The sequence below is a fragment of the Halyomorpha halys genome, unplaced genomic scaffold (genome assembly GCF_000696795.3).
Source record: "Halyomorpha halys isolate HHAL.00 unplaced genomic scaffold, Hhal_1.1 Scaffold383.1, whole genome shotgun sequence".
Taxonomy (NCBI): Eukaryota; Metazoa; Arthropoda; class Insecta; order Hemiptera; family Pentatomidae; genus Halyomorpha; species Halyomorpha halys.
In genome coordinates, this window is record NW_027105458.1 from 171,949 (window position 1) to 189,897 (window position 17,949).

The 17,949-nt window shown below is 29.3% G+C and overlaps 2 protein-coding genes across 3 annotated transcripts in view; both read right to left on the bottom strand.

Moving 5' to 3' along the window:
- Cdep (Chondrocyte-derived ezrin-like domain containing protein) overlaps nucleotides 1–17,949 on the bottom strand; it is a 222,933-nt gene that overhangs the window by 8,894 nt on the left and 196,090 nt on the right. For both annotated transcript variants that reach the window (XM_067051436.1, XM_067051432.1), the window contains exons 15-17: nucleotides 16,039–16,164; nucleotides 1,529–1,673; nucleotides 533–635 (exon numbers count right to left, since the gene is read on the bottom strand). In XM_067051436.1, coding sequence (XP_066907537.1) covers nucleotides 533–635; nucleotides 1,529–1,673; nucleotides 16,039–16,164 — 374 coding nt within the window. The remainder of the gene's footprint in view (nucleotides 1–532; nucleotides 636–1,528; nucleotides 1,674–16,038; nucleotides 16,165–17,949) is intronic.
- LOC136796768 (putative leucine-rich repeat-containing protein DDB_G0290503) lies at nucleotides 3,325–16,033 on the bottom strand (the record flags this gene model as incomplete). The annotated part of the gene is made up of 1 exon (XM_067051424.1): nucleotides 3,325–16,033. A coding segment is annotated over one exon (5,595 nt), but the record flags the coding sequence as incomplete, so codon positions are not given.

The window sequence follows — 17,949 nt, forward strand, 5'->3', positions numbered from 1 at the left end:
TTTTTTTTTTTTGAATGTCAAAATATTTTTTTGTACTATCTTAATTTTCAAATTTGCTAAGGTTACAGGAAAGCCAATGCCAACTTGACTGTAGAATTGGCAGATTTTATATTATTTATATGTGCAACAGTAAGGGCATAAAAAATTCATTCATATAATTAAACAGAAGGTTGTCAAATAATTTGTAGGTCACCAATAATACAAATAACTAAAAAAATTTAGAACTAAAATATTTAAGACATGTCCAATACCTCAAAACCCGTATAATTCTACGGGTTATGAAACAGATATAAAATGTACCAAAAATCCCTCTAATGAACTTTGATACAGAGCAAAAAGACTATTCATGAAAAATAATGCAAATTTTAGAAATCAGTGGAAAACTTCATAATGACCCCTTTGCTTCAGTGGGAGCTAAGGGACAACTACTAGGAATATTATTGGCATTACTGTCATACTAATTATCTATTCAGCAAACAACTAAATTCATAGTTTAATAAATTTTGTTTAAATACACATAAATTGAACATACCTTCTTCTTTACTTCTCCATCAAGTGTATCGCCGCTACCTTGAATCCTTTGAGAATCATCTTTCAATGTTTTAAGGGGACTCAGTTCAGGGGAGTTTAGTTCACTATAAAAAGATTCATAAAATTTAAGTAAAAGGAAAATGAAAGGAAATCCACTATAAACTTTTTAAAACAAATAGTAATTGAAAATGTAAATAAATCATAAAAAATAAAGAGACCACTTGACTGTGCATGAAGGACCACAGTAGCGTGCTGAGGCTAAAAGCAGTGCAGATACAAAAACTGCCTAATAAGGTACAAATTAATTCTATATTCAAATTAGTCTTGTAATTTTTTTCATTTAATGGAATGCTTATTTAGTCATTTTTTTTGTTTACTAATTTTACATATCTCAGAAATTGTAAAATATTTATTTATTTATACTTTTAATTTAATTAATCAGCATTTTTTTTGGAATTTTAAAAATTTGATCAGATTTATTGGATCGTAATTTAATTTTAAGCTTAATGTTATTTATGTATTTAATATTATAATACTCTTTTCACTCTGATCTTAATTTAATTTTATAATGTCATTATGCTTATATTCCATTGAGGAGCCTCGTAAATATAAATTCGACACATAATTGTCAGATGTTAACAAAATCTACCTACCAAATTTAAGAAACATACCCTAACAAACATTAATGTTATCCCAAGTATTGTAATGCAATAAATAAATAACAGCTGATGACCTTAATTACATTTTTCTAGTCCAGCCAAATATTTTATTAACCAAGAAGAATAAATGAACCTAATTTCAAATCTAACCTCTTTGGAAAAGAAAACTTAAGAAGTTCAATGAATCGGAACCCTCAATGTCTTATACATAGGACCAATACCAGTATACTCAAGAGACTACCTTCTTAAAAAATATAATAAAACTTTATTAACTAAATTTTTTAACTAATTATGGGATAATTTATTGAAAATATGAATTGACATTAAATAAATTTTACCTGTTTGAACAGATGGAAACCCCATTAAGCTTGGGTGTTGAGGTAATGACATTGATATTATTGAATTTATGATTTGGGGTATTGTTCAGGATCCTCTTGTCCGTTGGCGAGTTGGCTCTGTTGTCTTCAACTTCAACCACAGCAACTATATATCACATAAAACAAACATAAGTAATTTGTTTTTTAAAATTAAAAAAAAAAAAAATATATAATTATAATGCAAAAAAAGAAAAAAAATTTAAAGTAGGACTATTTCATTGAGCTGATCATAACTTTACATTTGAAATATGAACAATCTTAATTAAAAGTAGTGAAATTATTAATATAAAAACACATTCATAAACTGAATATAAAAGTTATTAATAAATAATAATCATATCGGATATCCCAAAGAAAAAAAATAAGAGAAAAAAAAGATCCATTTGACTATGAAAAAATTATATAAAAGGCACCTTCTTTTAATTAAGTAAAGAGTAGTTACTTAGAGTGTACTAATCCGTTTGTCAGAACTTTTTTTTTATGACCTCCTTCCTGGTCATTTATGACATGGGGGAGGGGGAAGTAATCTACAGGGTATCACCCTATTCTAACCATGGTGCAGGTAAAGCTTTCATTTCATGGGACTGCAACAAAAATTAAAGTTGACCCTACAGGCCGGATTTGAACCGACACTGATATAGTTGCGAGGAAGTCAAAGTTGGCACTCTCTTTCAGGTACAAACAGCCCCAAACTTTTCTGAAGTAAATAATGTTATTTAATGTTGTACCTGTGAATTACATGACTCTCCAAACAAGATGAGTCATTTGCAATTATTATTCTACTTTCCGTATATTCAATCTACTTACCAAGAAACCTTTCAAAGAAAATTGTATAATTTTGAGATTTGAACATAATATTTTTTTAAAAATTTACTGATAAGTTGATCCCTTTAGATTTACAACACTGTTCTTTGGGATATGATATTATGTAACAAGTAGGATATCATATATTATGACCTATAATAAGAATTTGAGATAGAATAAAAATAAGAGCAATTTATTATACAGCAAAAACTCTCTTTAATCGGTAGATCTGTTGACAAAAAACTTTCTTATGAAGGAAACAAGAACCTAATGAAAAATAACACCGAGATGAAACAGAAAAGCTCAATGAAAATGTTTCATATAAAGTATGATGATTCTGATGTCCAATTTTAAAATAATAAATAAATAATATCAAACTTAATAAACATAAATTAATATAAAATCTCAAGAAAAACCAAATAAAAAATATATAAATATCTATTGAATTATTCTAAGGAACACAACTTGATATACCATAATACACATGTTTTCATACAAGGTATGTTTTGAGTAAATAGGACCTTTCATTAAAAATTGATCAATACATTTAAATCATCATACTTTTAAAAAAAAATAGATTAATAATATATGAGGAGCTATGTATTCAAACAGCTATTATGAAATAATAAAGCCCTTTAATTTTAAGTTAATAAAAAATTTTGTTTGCACAGCAAAATAGTAAAAAATTATTATATAACTAAATAGATGTATCTATAAATAAATTCATATACATTTATTTTTATTGTGAGTATAAAAGTAAATATCATGAGTAATTAAGGATTTTGTTTCAGTAATAGCTGTTTAATAATGAAATCAAAATATTATAATAATAAAGGAAACAATAATTTCTAATCTACTTGGTAACAAAGTATAATACAGGAGAGGGGATTAGTAAAAGAAATGAATATCCAAAATCTAATTTTTTTAAAAAAATAATTGTTCGACTTCTACTAATCAAAAGTTTTGAGGACGAAACATTGATTTGAAAACAAAATCACTGAATGAAATCAGATGCATTGGTAATTTTAAATTAAAGAGTAAAAAAATAATAATAAAAACATATAAACAAATATCAATTGAATTCAACAGTCATTAAAATTAAGAGCAGAAGCCATTAATAACACAGTTTTTCTTTTTTAATGATAATGATAAATTTGTTAAAAATACACAAAATTATAAGGGTTTTACAAAATGTCTTTACTAAATTATTTGTACATTGAAACATTCATTTGATCCTCAAAACTCTCTTTTGAAAATCTGGTTCCAATTATTTATTCGGTTTTTGGATACACAGTTTCTTCTTTCGTAATTTAAAATTATATCAATCATAAAAAAAATAAAATGTAGACAAAAATATTATTCATTAAGTAAATCATAACTACAAAATTCCAATATGATTTTGCTTTAGATAAAATCAATCCTTTTTTAATTCTTTACTAAATTAATTCCTAGGTTTTCTTTTCATACTTTTGAATAAAACTTTAGTGCACTGTGCCTGGGTTAATATTTCATTAACCAATGAAAGTTAATTTTAAATTATTATTTACTTGGGTTACAAAAAAAAAAATACAATTTTTAATAAACCATTAAGATTGTGAGTTATGAAGTTTAATGAAAAATATTTACACAATGAAAAAAAAAAAAATAATAAATAAAATAACAGGGATAAAGAAATAAATGTTCGGAATCACTAGACTAGCATAATACATAAAATAAAACTAAATAAAATTCAAATAAAAATACTCTCTCAAGCAGCACCTATATTTTTTCGACAACTTTAAAATAGTACTCACTTCAGATCCAAGCTGATGAGGCACTTATTAAAATAAATAATTAATTATATTAATTTTAAAAAATATTCAAGAACATATTCATTTTTTAGTCTTTTATTGAAAATGAAACAATCATAAAAAAACAACATTGATAACATTAAAAATATAGTTTAAAATTAACTATCGGTTGATAATAACACGACAATGAAAGACAAATATGAAAAATATTAAATCTATCTACAATAATATAACATGGCGCTGTAATACATTTAAGTGATCCATTTAAAAATGAGGCGGTATTTTTCTATTGAAAGGAATTCGAGGGAAAACAAAGTCGTAATCAGCTACTTTTTATACCAATCATACAAATGTTTTTAGTTTTGGTTTTCAGAATATTTATAACAATTTACAATATAAATAGAATTTGAAGCTGAATGGTTTCTTCGTGACATTAATATTTGAATTTGTAACAATAGAAGAAACTGTATCAAAAAATGATAAACACAATATCTGCTCAAAACATAAAATGTTGATACTTATTTAAATTAATAAAATCACAGTTTTGTTATTTAAAAACATCCAAGGACATACAATATAATGAGTATTTTATTTACACTTGGCAATATAAAAATTCTTTTTTAAAAGTCAAAAATAACAAAAAAAACAAAAAAAAAAAAAAACAGACTATAATTTTCAAAGATATTATCTTTTTCAGTGTCCATTATTACAACAGTTGTGATCAGCCAAGCTCTCCTCCATGGCTGAAATCACAACTGTTGCAATTGCTAACTTCATACAAAAGAAATAAATCTCATTTATAATAATAAATTACACAAAAATGAAGAGGGATATGTTCTTAATTTTTCTGTATTAATGTTTAAAACTAAAATCATCTTTACTATTTAGGAAATCTTAGGAAAATAATTGAAAAAAAAAATGAATAAATTTTTAAAATAATTTTATTTTTATTCGATGGTAAAGTATTCTCTTTGGAGAATTCTAATCGGCAAAGCCATGCATATTCATTCCATAGTGTTTATGATATTGCTAGATTCCACAAGAACACTTTGCAGTTTGGAGAAGTATTCCAAATATGTTCAAGTCTGGAGAACATGGATGCAGGGGGAGACTTCTTTCATAAATTTACTAGTGTGTCAAAAATTATTGTTTCTTGATTCAGAAAAATAAAATCTTGGGGCAAGCAACACTCTAGCGGATGTTCATTCATATAATTAATAATAATTATTAATTATAATTCATATAATTAATTCTTCACAACATTGATCTTCTCTCAGTGTCCCATCATTGATATGAAGGACCATACTGTCACCCACATAAATTCTTCCCATAACAACCACCACAAACAACCTTTACCAAAAACAGTCATCAAATTGTTGAGGTTTCAGGCATTAATGAAGCTCACTGTAAACTCTTTGAATTTGAGCCATTTTTAAAGTCACCCAATCACTTTCATACAAGTGTTAACACTGGTGTATGCATTTGCATTAGTCATACGAGTATGAAACAGTGAGGTTCTTCATCCATGTCCATCATACTAGGGCAAATATTTCTCCATATATTTATATTTCTCCCCTGCCTTGAAGTAGTAACATTTTTGGAAACCACGTCCTGGTATTCTAACATCCCCTGTTTCCCTTTGACGATTTAAAGTTTGTGAAATTAAACTTTGTAAAAAACCCATTCCTGCTATATTGGTTTAAGAAAATCAAAACTCAAACAATTTTTTTTCCCCAATAAAAGATGTTGCCTTTTCATTATTAAAAACAGGCTGATTGAAAACAAACAAATTTAAAAACGAAACAAATAATATGCAATTTATTTTTAATGTTATTGATATCGATTATTATTAATTTTGCATTTAAAAACATGAATTTTTTATTTAATAAATAATAAACACATTTAGAATCAATAATATTAAAGGAATATCTTTTTCACTAGTATCCCTATTCAGTTTTGAGTAGTTTAAAAAAGATGGCAGATAATATACCCAACAAGTACAATAAAATGAAACCTTGATCATCCAGCAAATGATTGCAAAACAAATCTATCCTTAAAACATGAATTATTTTTTACCAAATTTTTTTATTATGTATTTAAATTATTATTTTCTAAATTTTCTAATTAAATTTAAATATGAAAATACAATGTGGTATAAAAAAAAATGTCAAAATTCTTGGCACTCAAGGGTGAAATATTTACAAATTATAAAGCTTATTTTATAAATAATTACAAATAACAAATCACATAAATAATAAAATTTTGGGATACTAACAAAAATTAAATTAGAAAAAATTATGACTTTGCTAAAAATAAGTTTTTTTAATTAATGCAAATGGATGAAAAACTGAAGTATGAAAGGTTTGGTGATTACATAATCAAGAATTAGCACACATTATAAAATAAATAGGTGATATTCATATTGATATTGATTCAATAGTATACTAATTATCACTATTTATTTTTAGTTAGTCATTGACAATCCGGACAATAAAAAAAGAAAGTTTAAGAGGCTAATTTTTTAGTTACATTTCATCTATAACTGATATTCATCCAAACTAGTCAATTTATATAATGTGTATTTGTGTACATACAGACAGATACAATATGGGTACACATATATGGGTGTGTATTAACTAATGTAATCACATATTCATAATTAGTATTCCATCCATTTGAAGCAACAATCTTTTCTAATAAACAAAATCTTTATATCTAAATTTTTAAAGATACTAAAATTAGTATATTGAAATATGCCACGAAGAAAACAATCGTCTGTAACTTTGTTTAGTAATGGCTTTGTTATTAAAACTTTGCTTTTTGTTTTAAATATTTCAAAAATTGTTGGAAGACGAGATTTACTTGGCACATTTAATTCACTATATACATTTAATTAACCATTTTAGCGTAGTGTAATACATATCTACGGAAACATCAATCTTCCAACAATCAACCTCTGATTGGTAAGAAATATTATACAATAGATTGAATTACTAAATTACAACAAACACCATTCATCACAATCCCAGGGGCCAGAGAAAATTAAATAAATAAAAATGTATTCTTCAAATCATTTTTAGAAATATATATAGTTTTTTTTAACCCTGTTTTTTTTTTCTTTTTTATCATTCTGTTTCAAGAATTTCATTTGTATTATAAATTGATACTTTAACGCTTCAAATAGATTAAGCATCCAATTTACAGAACTGATCAACGACTTCTGTTATTGACATAGAAAAGAGTCATAGTTTTGTTTTATTAGTGGAATTCTTAGAGAGGAACAAACAAGCCTGAGATTTAACTTAAAATTACAAATGTACCTCATTTTCTTTTACCCACCTCTTTAACTTTTTGTAACTAAATAAATCAAGTAAACATATATTATTAAATCATAAAAACAACTCAAATTTGATTTTTTTAAAATTTATAGCAACTATCATCAGTCAATAAAACATCTAAAGTTAAAAGTATTGGGAAAAAAATTGCTATAAATATTTTTTTTTAGATATACATTACTGTGACCCAGTTGAAAATAGATACAGTGCTACAAAAAGATCAATAAATTTAAGTTTATATCTTTTTTCCCACTATTTTCCATTTAATATACAGAGGGATATCGAGTAAAGAACAAAACGGAAATAGAATATTACTTTTTTCCCACAAAATATATAAAATGAAGCTTCTACATTACATAAAAAATCTATTAACCATTAAAGATGAATAGAAGTAATATGAAGACTAAGATAAATAAAAATAAAGCATAATTTGCTAGATTAACCCCTGGCAGAAAAAATAAATAACAGTAATAAATAAATCCTTTGATAATGTTCCATGTATACACTACTCTAAAAAAAAAGTGCAAGTAACTCTTGTTAATTATATATCAAATCCTTAATATACAACATTCCAGAATACATCTATACATTATTGAAATATTAAAACTCACCTACTCATTGTTATTATAAATATATTTTTACATAATCGATAGTCGCTTAAAATTTTTTTATATTTTAATATTTTAAACATTTTTTTTTTTACAGGTAGTCTGATTCAGCAATTAAAATTTTATAATAATATAACCATAAAATGTTAAATAAAAAAATAAAAAAACAAGAAATAGTTCCTATTTACTATTGAGCATTAAAATAATTTGTATTACAATTACTTAAATCTCAATTACAATTTGAGATAACTATTCGAAAATTTCAAATTTTCAACTCAACCATGTGAATTATTAGGTATATTTACATACCTGTGTCAGTGTGCACGTATGGGAATCTTATACACACACATATGCATATATTGGCAAACATTATTTTTAAAATGATATTGCGGGCCACACCAAAATCCTTTTAGTGAACAAACACTACTCCTTGAACTATGTTCGAAACACTCACAAGCAACGCATAGTAAAAGGAACATAATTTTATAAATGATCTTAAAAAATCAACTCAAACAGAAAGTAAATTGTGTTCTATTAAATTTAAATAATTAATAGTTTGTAGTTAAGTTTATTTAAACCACAGGTTCTTAACCTAAAACTTGCCTTGTAGAGTTCATGAAAAGACTTAAAGGGGACCTTCATCATGAATAAGATGAAGATGATATGTAGATTGTATTCATTTCCTAGTAGCAAATAGAGTTTGAAGAAATAGTTTGACGTACTTCTCAACAATTGGATATATACATACCAACCAACATTTAAATAATTTTCCCAGTATCATCACTCCTAGTTTAACTGGCAAAAGTATTTGTGAAACAAAAAACATTAAGAACCCATGATCTAAACAATTTATGGTTACAGGCATACTTGTTAAAAACAAATTATTAATAATGTTATAAAATTCTTATATTTTAAAAACCAAAACAATAAAACACAAAATAAATTTAATAAAAATAATAAAGCTCTCAACATAATTCTATGCTTCCAATAGTATTCAAAGAACATATACCTGACTCAATAAGGCCCCATTTAAATGCCATATTACAATATATGTATCTTACAGTAACGTGATTTAAAATTTAAGGCATTAATTATATAAACTGTAAAGAAAATGAGTTAGACTACTTTTATTAATATAAGGATAACTATTAAATTAATTGCTTATGTATATACTAGATTAAGACTTCAGAGTAAAAGTAAATAAATGATGAATGATTGAAATGTAAAAAGATTTTGAAGTTATCATAAACATAAAAAGTCACATAAACATGTATAATCATCCGCTCATCATCATTGAAATTATAAGTTGGAAAAAAAAAAAAAAATCAGTTTTGAACATCAAAAGTAACAGTAAAATAAACAAAAATGCTACACGATTAGTTAAAAATTTCTAAACTTAGGCCACAAGGAGGCTGTAATGCACATTCTAAGTGATAACTTTATTTTAATATATGCTTCAACGTTTTTCAGGATTGATTCTCCGATATGGACCAATAGAAACAAATTTAATATAAACCAGAAATTATTTATCAGATATTATTCAAAAACTAAAAATATTGTAACGGTTAAGACAACAGAATATAGTAAATATTAGTGCCATTCAAAGATTATTTATACATTTTATAATATTATATAAAAAATTTAATACCCAAGCAGTTATAAAAATGTCCCTCAGAGCTCACAATTATAGGAATTATTTTTAAGTCACTTATCATTTAAACAACTGTACAGAAACATGCCCGCCCAATTATTGAAACCATACGTTCTGGTTCTTGAATCAATTTCTAATTTTTAATCTTACTTTAAAATAAAAAAAAAAAAAAACTATGAAGAAAGTGAAATCATAGTTCACTTGTATGTATGTAATTTTATAAACATTAAAATCATTCATTATTTTCTTAATAGCAACAACTTAACTAAACTTTCCTCTACTACATTAACGGTAAGAGTATATATATATAAATAATTCGTCCTTATTGCATAATTAACTATCTTACAATACTTATAACTCACTCTTTTTCACTATAGAGGTACTTAATTTCTTTTTTAGTAATTAACAGTCATAATGATGATTAAAGCCAATGATTATAATAAAAAAAACATTAAATAATACATCTTAGTAATGAATGATCATGTTCTATCTGCTTTCCGTCAATCAATAATATAGTAATTAAAAAAGTCAGTTATTTTGTGTCCAAATACACTTCAGGATCTGACCTTTTAATTTTGAGCAGTTTAAGACAGCCTTACAGTATGAGCATTTCATAATATTACTCCCTTAATAATAAATAAATAAAGAGTTGGTGTTAATAACAATTAAAACATAAATTTCAATTAAACTGATGATTGCTTTGACATCTGAGACCTATTAGATTCACTTCTTCCATGACATTTACCATAGGCCACAACCGATGGACTTGAAACAGAAATGAGATGTCCATCTCTGACATCAATATCAGCCGAAGCCCTATGTCTCCTCTTTGATGGCGGAACATGCCTTCTTCTTTTTGATACCCTTGGTATTGTGTTTGGGGTAGTTGGTGGTTCTCCCATTTCCAATGATGAAGAAGATCCGTCACTAGGCGGACTTCTAGCAAGTGAATAATAAGAATAACATTTAGATCTAGCTATTGACTTAACTCCTGGTCTTCGTTCTTCTTTTCTTCTTTCTTGTTTCATACCTTTTTTGGGAGTAAGGCTACCACTTCCACCGCTAGTGGGACTAGGCAAATTCATATAGTTTCTTTTCTGATGCCTTGAGCTTTCATCAGACTCACTATAAGGAGAGTCATAGTCATCAAAAGATCGCTGGGGAGCATGGTAGCTCCTTCTTCTTAAGCAAACGGAATCGTCAGAGTTCTTCCTGGATGATGCCAGCATTTCAGTAGACAATGATGATCCGAATTCAGCGAGTGAACTGTCATCTGATTTGACAGTACATGAATAATACTGAAGCTTGACTGTACTTGTACTACTTGAAAAGTCTGATACTCCCAGGGATGTATCGCTAGAATTCGTCTGACGTTTATGCTTGACAGCGAGCTTTACTGTAGTTTCAACTGTCGATGATTCAGGGGCATCATCTTCATGCAATGTTTTGTTTTCATAATCTGAATCAGAGGAACTATCGAACTGTTTCACTTCTCTAGGAATTACAACTTTCGTGGCTTCTTCAGGTTTGAATTCCATGAAATAAGCCTCCACATTACTAATGATAGGAGTTTCAAATGAGGAATTAGGAGGAGATGGCCACTCATCTTCAGGATTAAGAAGAGGTGGGGGTATTTTAAAACCTAGAGGTTCGGGAGGTAAAGGAGGCAACGGATGCTCTTCTATTTCAGGATTGGTAGAAGGATCAGATGATAAGCTTGGCTGTCTATCACTCGACATAAGAGATTCATCCTCAACTGATAATGATCTAGATGATGGCTTAGTAGAAAGATCATCTTCGAGATCAGACCTTTCTTGTTCAGAAGTAGTACTCCGTTCAGATATTCTTGACAAAGTCCTCGATAAGCCAAAAACACCTCCAGTGTAGCTACCAATCAATGATTCAGCCCCTACCACAGAATAACCAAATCCTTGATACTCTTCTTTTGTAGAATTACTACTTCCTTCTTCTTCATCAGCAAAATGAGAACAATCATCAGGAGGAAAAATACCTTCTTCTAAACTAGATGATCCTGAGCTTTCAAGAGAAAAAGGAACCCAAGAATTTTTTTCTGGTTTTATACTTGAAGAACTAGATGCATCTTCATCAAAACTACGTTTAGGTGGTATCAATTTCGTATCCACTTGGGCTGGCTCTTCAATTTTTTCACATATTTCAGATAATGGTATAATGTCTTCGACAACTGGAAAATTGAATTCTGTTTTTTCTGAATTGGATTCTACTTCCTTATTTTTTACAGTTTCTTCAGAAACATTGATAGGAATGCTACTTTCTTCACATTCTTCAAATATTTCTTCACCAGATAAATTTTCCTTATCATTACAGGTATCTGGAGTATTAAAAATTTCCTTATCTTTCTCAGAAAAGCTAACATCCTTAGGAGACATGTGTTCTTTTAGAGCTTCAATTGGATCTGGTGCAAAAGCGTCATCATCATTACCCCAATCAACTTCTTCTATATCAACAGTAGGTATGCCAGGTACATCAGTTTCTTCAGATGTCCATATATCGACAGAATAACTCTTTGTGTTCTTGAAAGAATCAAGCCTTTCCTGGCGAGTACTAGGCCGCCTCTCTGTCGATGGTTCATTTATATCACTTTCCAGAATATCAGAACCAGACCTTTTTCTGACTGGATCTGGGGACAGCTGCATCAAAGATTCTCCTCCTGCTGTATGATCCGATTGAGTTTCCTCATTGATGCATTTAGAAGGGCTCAACTGTTGCTTAACAACTAAATTATCTGGTACAGGAGAAGGGATGGACTCTTCAATATCAAGCTGCTGCTCACACTCCATGAATTCTAAGTCATCATATTTAAATTCTGAACTGTCACTTGGTTTTCTGGGGCTTTCATAGAAAAAATCTGATTCTGGTACTTTCTGTTCATCACTGGCATTTGACAGTTTGTCCATATCTTTAAGTAAATGGGAATGGAGTTTTTTGGGCTCAGGTAGGGCTTGATCTTGATCACTTAAATCCAGAAAATTCAGATTAGTCTTGTCAATAGGAGAGATTTTATTAAAATCAGGAGATATCTCCGCAACTGTACAAGGACTCGACTTGGTATCGTCATCAGTATTTATTGACTCTGATGGAGGTTTATCATTTATTATTAAAGGAGAAGGAACCTGAGATCCAGAACGCTGCTCAGAGTTCTCTTGACAAATTTCAGCAGTACTTGGTAATGTTTCTGAACTGGTCACAGGAAGGTCAACTTCAACAATTTTATGTTCCAAATTTTCTGTGAGAGGTACTGAATTTTCTGGAGCAGTCTCCAAATCATCTTTTTTAATGATATCAAGGTTTACTGGAGTGTTTTGGACAACAGGTGATATATTACTCAATTCTTCTTCTTCAATAACGTATTCTTTTTGAATGGGTTTTATTCCTCGAAGTGATTTTTCTTCTAATTCTATCCCTTCATCATTATCTAAAGTATCATCTTTGCTAGAAAAGGAAGTTATAGGAGGTAATCTATGCAAAGAAACAACGGGAGCATCTAATGATTTTGCTCTACGTGAACTTGCTGGAGATTGTGAATGTGTTGGTGAGAAAGCAGATCCTTCTGAGAAACCCAACCTAGCAAAAAGAATAGGCGAACGTTCCCGTTTAGCTATAGGTGTTAACTCACCAAACTTTTTCCAAACCATTTCTGGAGATGTCACTTGTTTTGTCATATCCTGCTTTTCAGATTTGGAATCTTTCACACTTTTTGTAGGATCATCTTTAGGACTTGGCTTCTCAAGAAGAACGGGTGGCTGAAGATCTAAAGATAAGTCTGTAGGAACTTTTGTTTTAGTGGGTGGGGCCTCTTTTTTATCATAGTGGAGATTTTTTTTATCTTTCTCTATAATAACAATGTCTTGTTCAATAATGATAACTTCTGAAGAAATGAGGTTCCAATCAGGTTTTGCCTTTTTATCAACTTTTCTTTTAGTATCATGTTTAGAATCTAATGTTAAACTATGTTCATCAACCTTTCCAGATCTAGTTTCTGACAATGCTTTTTTTTCGAAACTGTGAGGCTGAGTACTTGCATCAATTTTAGTTTTAGTATTACTACTTGAAGTGATGTTTTTTTCGGTAGTATCTTTCAATTCTTTTCCAGGCACTTTATTTATAGTAACATCACTTTTTTTCACATCTAAAAAAACATCATCATTTTCATCATTGGTTTCAGAATCAATTTCTCTCCGAGGTAGGTTTCCTTTCAAAATCTGTTCCTTATTGATGTCAACAATAGTTTTTTGTTCATTGCTGGCCAAAACTGGTTTTATAGATTTTTTCTCCGAGCTCTCTTTACCAACTTCAATTTCTTGGTGCTCATCTTTGTTCTCTATGAGAGCTTCCATGCTCTTACCTTTTTTTTCAAAAGATCTTTGTTTTTCAAAAGAAGTTTCGTGATCACATGTACAATAACCATGAGCTTTGAATTCTTTTAGTGCCTTTAAGGAGGGAACTTTAGTATCCCTGTCCATATTTCTGTCAAGGCTTTCAGATTTTGACTTAATCAATTTTTCTGCTTTCTTTCGCTCCAGTTCTTCACTTCGTTGTTTTTTCAATTCTTTTTCCTCTTTGGATTCTCTCACAACTTTTCCTTCTATACTTGTTTTTATTTCTTTACTGAACCTTTCTCTCCTGAAATCTATCCTTTCAGGCAAATCACAGCTAGAACTAGATTCACTTTTCCAATCTCTTAACTTATCTCTACGACGGCTAGTATCACTATCTGATCTTTGAGAATCAAAACTACTCACTTTCTTTTCTATTGAACTTTTACTGTCAGAGGAACCTCTTTTCTGAAAAGCTCTTTTTCTACTAGTTTTATATTCAACAATTATTACGTCAGGGTCACTAGTGTCAACAGATATATTTTTATCATCTGAACTGCAAATTACAATACCTTCACCATCCTGTGAATCGATTTTTATAACTTCCACAGGAGGATTTCTCTCAAAAGATGGTGTCTTCCTTAAATCAGAATCAGCACTTAGAGCTTTTGTCTTTACAAGAACTCCTTTAGTTCTTGGGCCATCTTCACTTTTCACTTTTAAAAGATCTTTTTTGACTGTGGAGATTCTGGGAGCTTTAGGAATGTCTTCCTTTAATCCTCCATACTTGCCTTCTGGTTTCAAATTTAAGGCATTATTCTTAGAATTTTGATCGACTAAATCATCCACACTTTCAGCTCCTAAACTCAGAGAAAGTCCAGAATCCTGTGAATTTAAATCTGAATCCTGTTTTGTTTTGGATAATTTATTTTTCGTTTTTAAAGATTTTTTCTTTTCAGAATCGACAGTTAGCCTTTTATCTGGACTTTTTCTAGGAGAAACTGGAGATCGGCATTCGTAAATTGAGGAGGTACCATTCATCTGTTGACGTTTGTATAATGTGTAAGGAATATCTGCTGTACTCTTACTTGCTTGTCCTCTATCTTCAGAAGAATCGATACTTTCAGTTGGGGTATAATCAAAGCTTTTTTGATGAAATAATTTCCTGTGCTGCCTAGCAACTTTCCAAAAGTCAGAAACATATGGCTCACTTTTTGTTCTTTCGACAGGATAACGTTCCACTTCTTCATAACCAATCACAGCACCAGGCTTACATTTGGCATCAAACTCATCAAATTCAACATTCTTTTCCCTGTTTTTCGCAAATCCTAACTTACATTTTTCATTAAATTCATTAAAACCTATATCTCTATAACGTGGTTCAACATAACCTAAACGTTTTTCAACATCATCTTTATAATCTTCGATGACAAATATTTCATCATCAGGTAAAACTTCCCCGCTAGAACCTAAAGAACATGACCTACTATGAATATAACTTTTTGCTTCACGCTCTAATAATTCATAAGAATCATGGCTTAAATCATCATGACTGAACTCACGAGAACTACCGGTGTCCATCACTAAAACAGAACCACCAGGTTCTATTTCATCAGCGCTCTCGGTAGAGAGTGAGCTTGTGGTTCCAGGATAACTGCTTGAGTAAACTTTGGCATCTTGTTCTATACCACTCCTATCGAGAGAAGGGGTTTTAGAACCAGCGATAATAAAATTTCTTTCATATTTTGCCTGTGGTTTCTCTATTTCAACAGGTTCTTGTGGCTTACGAAGCTCTTTACAGCTAGCCGAACGATGCCATGTAAAAATGGGTGTATGAACTTCTGGTTCTGCCTCTATTTGTTCTACAAAATCAACAATGTCTGTCTGTGAAGAGGTTGTATTATACTGTTTATAAGAATGGTGCAGACCTGTGCGCTGACGCTGGTCTCGGAAAGTGTGAGGGGAGGAATGACTCTGATTCATCCGATCCACAGGAGAGGTCCGGCTCGGAGAATCCACCCCCGCAAGCACCATCGACCCGCATGACGCTGACACTAAAACAGATTCTTATAATAATAATCTCAAAATGAAAAGAATCAAAAATTAAAGTAAACTTCATATAATTATCAGTATAAATTTGATAGCTTATAAAAATACAATTTTAATTAAAGAACAACAAATAGGGTATTGAAAACACCATAATTATTAACAAGTTATGATCAGGATACATTGAAAATGTTGAAATAAATTTATAAAAAGTAACAATAATAGATTAATATTAAATTATTAGAATAAGGGGATTTAATAAAGTAAAAAATAAAATAAATTTTATGCTACCATAAGTATAAATAGAAAAACAAAAACCACTATATGAAACTCTAAACAATGAAAGTTTTGATTTAATTAAATTTACTTTTTTTTTTTTGAGAAAAGAGGATCTAAATTTATTGTACTTCACATAAGGTTTTTTGAAAATAGAAATAAATAAAAATGATGGATATCTTTAAAATTTTAATGAAATAAATATAAAGAAAAAAAATAGAAGAAGGGATTAGAAGTGAAAAAGGATTAATATTATCATAATAAAGACATAAATGTTTAATTTTATTTGGATAAAAGACTAATTTCATGCTATGATTACACTTGAAGAATCGCCTCACGGTAACAATAACTTTTAACTTTATTAATAACAAACAGTTACGTGATTATCACAATAAAACTTCTACAATGAATGTTTAAATAAATGGGATACTCCAGATTTATAATGGTCCACAGGCTCAACTATCTCTTAACTTCTAGATTTGGAAGCTAAGAATTCTTAAATTCCATTGCTTAAATATGATATTAATTAAACCAAGAGTTATTTCTCAGGAGAATTGATTTAAAGGAATAATAATCCAAGGGGGTGGTGATATTAGGGCTGTATACAGAATGAGGTATAGGTTCAGGCTTAGGAATGTGATGTTATTTTGAACATAACTTTAAGATTCTTTTTGAAATGAAACTGGGAGATGTAAAAGGGGATAACTCAAAATTTTAAGGAAACAAAGGAATATGCTTAATTCAGAGATTTAACCCCTTCCAAAATTCATACTTGAAAATGAAAATCAGTACCGCTACACCACATGGGTTCAGTACAGTGAGCAAGGAGCTGATTTATTCATCATGCTCAACCACAAAATTTGTCCCGATCAAGGGTACCCACTTTATGAGGCTGGGCTGGACCCACAGGCTTGACTCGTAGCAACAGTAACAGAATAAATAATTATCTGTCACAGCCATATTTGAACCTGGGTCATTGAAGTTAGTAGCACAGTGCCTTGCTCACTGAGCCACCCAGCTCCTCTGAAATTCATATTCAATATGTACTAAATTCAATCTAGTTTTACATTAAAAATTTGGTTTGAGCTTCAGAAAAGGAATAAATCCTTGTATCATGCATATTTTTGAGATTCCTGAAATATTTTCAAACTTAGATTTACCCCCTTTTGCATCTACCAATGCCTGGAATAAAATGTTAATAATAAAGTTAGAACCCACTTTTCAATATACACTGTGATTCATTATGTAAAACAATATTAATAGGCTAGCTATATTACTTGAATGTATAATAAGCAATATAGCTAGACTATTAATATTGCATTATGTAAAACAATATTATATATTTATTATGATATATTTCCAACTAGGAGATACTTCACGAGTTAATTCCATGATACTTTTTCATTGTCGATATTGTTATATGTTAAACAGCCTCTGAATCCATGAAATCAGTCCATGTTTCCTTTTGAAAATCTTCCGATAATTAGCTCTTTGAAAAATCAATTCATGGGTGAGAA